The 5,559-nt window shown below is 32.1% G+C and overlaps 1 protein-coding gene across 1 annotated transcript; it reads left to right on the forward strand.

The window, feature by feature from the left end:
* Positions 1-3,234: 3,234 nt before the first annotated feature.
* Positions 3,235-5,245, forward strand: LOC121116730 (uncharacterized). The gene is made up of 5 exons (XM_040711025.2): positions 3,235-3,323; positions 3,387-4,583; positions 4,644-4,808; positions 4,866-5,057; positions 5,126-5,245. Exons 1-5 carry the CDS (start codon positions 3,251-3,253, stop codon positions 5,131-5,133), a joined length of 1,635 nt encoding a protein of 544 aa, XP_040566959.1. The 5' UTR covers positions 3,235-3,250; the 3' UTR covers positions 5,134-5,245.
* The last annotated feature ends 314 nt before the right edge of the window (positions 5,246-5,559 follow it).

Below are 5,559 nucleotides of genomic sequence, written 5' to 3' on the forward strand. Positions count from 1 at the left end.
AAGGAAGTGTGTGAGTTAGTTGACATCATAAACATATCAAAAGAACATTTTGCGTTTATATTTCCTGAGAAATCTGTGTTTAAAAAAAAGCAAGCTTGATTCTGATTATGAGCAGTGTTTGGCAATGCTTAAACGTAACCAATCAAAGTTCAGTATGTGACAATGGATGAAATATGGATCCATCACTTTACTCCAGAATCAAAACGATCATCATTTCAGTGGACAGCAACAGTTGAACCTTTTCCAAGGCCCCCAAAAGCACAACATTTAGATATTAAGGTTATGGCCTCGGTATTTTGGGATGCACATGGCATGATATTCATAATTTACCTTAAAGAGGAAAATACGGTGAACATAAAATAACTATATATATTATTTATTTTTTTTGCAAAATATAAAGCGTTTAAAAATGTGGCATTGAAATGTTAAAGAGTCACTGGAATTATTTTGTTGCTAGTGGTAGAGATTATATTGATGAATAAAACCGGTTTGTGAAGGCTGGGACTTACAGTATTAATAAATGAAGACACAAATTAATATCAGCTGCCTTTTATATGATTTTTTTCTGAGGACGAGGGGCGGAAGAGAAAATACATTATTTATATGAAGATATACCTATATATTAAAGTTGTTTTTTTTCATATTTTATATCTAAATAGCAAAGTAATTAACTAAAAACAAATACATAAATAAATCCCATAATTCAAAATTTAAGCTTCGAGGTATAATTACTTCGCAATTTAACTAAAAATAACAATAGAATACGTATTCTTAGATAAGGAAGGGGAGCTTCAGCCGTCGATCTACGACAGAAGACAAACAAAGAACAAAAGAAGAGAAATACCAAATTGTTTATAATGATTTAATGTAGTTCCATGTTTTTGTGAACTGAGTGGAAAAATCTTAGAATATTGTCATTGTGAATAAGAAATTATTGGAACTGGAATTATGCATATCGATTGAATCTCTGATAGACATCAGGGGCAGTACCTGAACGGATCTGACACAGTGTTTCGGTAAATTTGTTTGTAAGTCGTTAGATTATGATAACACCTCCTCAATTATGTGCTACGAGAACTCATTAACATGGTGCTATGCAGAATCTTCTTAGACTTGGGGTTATGGTACGCTAACTCTGCCTAAATTATATGCTACGAGAACTTATAATTTACTTAGTGCCATGAGGACTCCTCTTGTATTTTATTTTACAATAACTCATCTTACACTCAGCAACATAATTATTCGTACTGGTAGATGAAGAGTTGCCTACCCTTTTTGTAGATTACATTTTATTACTCAAATAAATAAATTTACTTTTTGTTTGAAGGCATAAAGATAAAAGTTCAAAAATATTTAAAAATACTTTTATAAATCTTTGCTGAGATTTTTTATATGAAGTTATTTGATTGAATATTTCCTGGTTACCTTATAGATTTGAAGAAGTTGGAAAAACATAAGTTAAAAATATAAGATCTGATGAATTCCATCAAATTTGGTACCTCATCTAATAAATTTTGAGTCCAGTTGATGTTTGTTTACATTGGTATGTTAAACAACACTATATATGAGGTAAAAATGAAACGACATGGACAAAAAGATTTAAACAATTAACACAAATAATTAAACAAATTATAAAAATATTTCCAAAAATTACTGAAATACAAATACATGTTGCAAAATGTGTGCTGAAGTTGAGCGAAGGTATTTTATTTCTTCACTAACAAAAGTCTACGAATTATTCAGTCAAAGATAGTACTTTAATGTAGCAGCTGCTACAGCAATAATAATTACTCTCAGCTTCCAAAGATGTGACACATTATTTTTTGTTATTATAGTTTCTGATTAGATTTCTCCGTCCTGTTTGGAAATCTTGAACAAAACCATACTTTTACGAACATTTGTATTAGCATATTTTAATTCTTTAATATTTATTTTACCACGCATTTTAAAATACCTACAGCTGGAAATCAACAAAGGCACGCAGAGTATCATTAAAAAGTTTACCACAATCCCTGCAAGGTATAAAAAAATTATTATTTGTAGGAGAATTGGAATTAAGCCATACTTTTATACTTTCCATACTTTCAGAGAACTTAGTATTAGAACATATTTTTTATTGTAGTAATGTTATATTTATCTTGATATAAATTGTTCAAAATATTTTGGAGAAAAAAATGAAATTTTTCCATCTAGTTGTTGTGCTTGGGGTCATTTAGTAGCTTCTAAATAACTTTTATATAATCTTAGTAACCATTTTTACTTTCCATAAGCATTATCTTTTTAAAAAAGATAAAAGCCATTTTTGAGGGATAAAATTAAATTTTTCAAAAAAATTTATTCTAAAATCAATAGTTATTCTTAAAAAAATTAAATTTTTTAAGAAAAATTTAAAAAATAGTTATTCTAAGAAATTTAAATTTTATGGAAATAAATTTTATAGAAAATTTCTTCATTTGGGTAGGGGCTACAGCCTCTCCAGGCCACCCCCTGTGGACGCTTCTGTATCAGTCCTAAAAACTTAGTTCAAACATTTATACTCTCCCTCAATATACTTCTTATTTGTTTAATATTTTCTAGTACGTACTGACATAGGACTCCTTAGGACTTATCCCAAATGTAAATAAGAACGGTTCTAAGACTAGACTGAACTGAACAGAATAAGTATAGAGCGACACACCAATATAAATAGGATACATTATATTCCATTTCAATTCTGGATTTGAAATCAATTAACTTATAAACTACGTAACATTAAGTAACAATAATTAAGTACATAGGTAAAAAATGAGTAAATATGGAGTAAGTAATTTTATTTTTATTTTTTTATTTTTCAATTGATTTTTTGTTGTCTTTTGCCAAAAATCTATGAATGCAATTGAGTATTTAAAAAATTTCTAAATACAATGGACTCCAACCTCACACAATATTTTTATTAAATAATTGTATGATTAGGACATTAAACTTACTTAGGGATATTAAACTTTTTTTATTACTTGTTAAGGGGTGCTATTCATTATGTTGAGGTTCTATTAGTCATAATTATTTTTAGCCATATCTTAAATAAAATCAAAATAATAATTAAATTAATGGAGGTCGATTTTATTGTAGTACATCAGATATATTTAATTAAACATATAGCTCATTAGTACAAATAATTAAAACAATTGTTGTATTCAAAGAAAAATGTTTCCTTGCAAATCTAATGGAATTAAAAAGTCAGTATCAATTCAGGATTCTAAGAGTCTATAAAATGATGAGAGGAACAAATATTCTTTGGAAAGCTATCATTGTGATCGTATTGATCAAGGATCACTCTGTTGAAGGTAAAGATGACATTTTATACATTAGGACAAAGCGTTACTAACTCAACATCCATAAACTTCCAGCTCAACTTACAAAAACTACTCCATCTCCTGCCACAAAGAGTACCAATCCTGTTAAGACACCTTTTACAGACACTGTAACTTCTACAACCCCTTTCCTACCCACGAAAACAACCCTTCAACTAGTGACAAAATCAACCATTGCTCTGAAATCAACTAATACAGATGCTGTCACAACTACTGATCCTTCAAGTTCAGCGTCCACAGCCCCTTCCATACCCACCAAAACAACCATTCAATTTTCGACAAAATCAACCGTTCCCCTCAAATCAACTAATACAGCTGCTGTCACATCTACCGATCCTTCAAGTTCAGAGTCTACAACCCCTTCCATACCCACCAAAACAACTCTTCTATTTTCGACAAAATCAACTGTTCCTCTAAAATCAACCAATACAGCTGCTGTCACATCTACTGATCCTTCAAGTTCAGCGTCTACAACCCCTTCCATACCCACCAAAACAACCCTTCAATTTTCGACAAAATCAACCGTTCCCCTCAAATCAACTAATACAGCTGCTGTCACATCTACCGATCCTTCAAGTTCAACATCCACAACTCCTTCCATACCCACCAAAACAACCCTTCAATTTTCGACAAAATCAACCGTTCCCCTCAAATCAACTAATACAGCTCCTGTTACATCTACTGATTCTTCAAGTTCAGCGTCATCAACCCCTTCCGTACCCACCAAAACAACCCTTCCACTAGCGACAAAATCAACTGTTCCTCTCAAGTCAAGTACTGTTGCACAAACCACCAATCTATCAACAACAAGAACTAGTAATGCTCCAGTTACAAATACAACCCCTACAAAAACTAGTGCTACTCCCACCAAAACCACAAATCCCACTCCAACAAAAACTAGTGCTTCTCCCACCAAAACCACAGGTCCCACTTTTACAAAAACTAGTGTTTCTCCCACCAAAACCACTGGTCCAACTCCTACAAAAACTAGTGATGCTCCCACGACCAGTCCATCTGCAACAACTACTGTTGCTCCAACCGTCATTACATCTTCAACAACTACTAATGATCCAATCACAAATCCAACTCCTACAAAAACTAGTGTTACTCCAGTCACAAATACAATTCCTACAAAGACTAGTGCTGCTCCCACCAAAACCACGAATCCTATTCCAACCAAAACTACTTTATCTACTGTAGTGAATACAACCCCTCTCTCGACCCCAAGTTCCCGTAAGTATAAGTTCTATCTTTTTTGTAAATGATTAGCAGTAATGCTCTATTTACTTATAGAATGCAAAACATTGGGAGGAAAGAGATGCATATTTCCTTACACTTATGAGGCCAGAACATATAGTGGCTGTACCGACGTCGACGATGACCGATTCTGGTGCGCAACCTCAGTTGACCAAAATGGATTTGTTCTTCAATTCGATTACTGTTCTACGAGTTGCCCCGGTATTCCCTTCATTTTTTGCATTTTTTTTGCTTGATCATTATTGTTTATATCTATAGTGGCCACAATTCCACCCTCAGTAGTATGCCAGACACTAACTGGTTATGATTGCATTCTTCCCTTCTTCTATTGTGGAATAGAGTATAAAGGTTGTACTGGAAAGGATAATCTTGGAACAGGATGGTGCGCAACATCGGTAAATAGCAATGGTGAAACTGTCACATGGGATGAGTGTACAGATACGTGTCCAAGTAAGTTAATAAAGATCCTTTTCAGTATTGTATTTATTTGCATATATTCTTCTTTTCTCTACTTATAGAAGCCTGAATGAAATGAGCTATCCATGAACTGCCTTAAAAAACCTGATTTATTGGTTATTTACTCATCAATTGTAATTTTTTAGAAATGCAAGCATGCAATAAAATAAGTTATTTTCCAATGTTCTAGAACTCTTTTAATTTAATATTATTTTCAATGTACACTACCTACTAATATTATCATTTATTAAGGTTACATAAAATATTGAGAAAAATTATGGAAGGATTCGTTAAGAATGGGCTACCTGTATCTTATTTTACATCAAACGTACTTTTGAAACTAACAACTATTAACGTTATGAAAAAATATTTTCACGAAGTTCAAACTACAGATTTCTGCCTATAAACAGGCCATGAATCTAAACTCAGTTGATTTCACTATAAAAGACGAAGGTTGAGATGATTTATTTTTAAGGCTGGAATCCAAATATTAACT

Source organism: Lepeophtheirus salmonis, chromosome 4 (assembly GCF_016086655.4).
Source record: "Lepeophtheirus salmonis chromosome 4, UVic_Lsal_1.4, whole genome shotgun sequence".
NCBI classification, from domain to species: domain Eukaryota; kingdom Metazoa; phylum Arthropoda; class Copepoda; order Siphonostomatoida; family Caligidae; genus Lepeophtheirus; species Lepeophtheirus salmonis.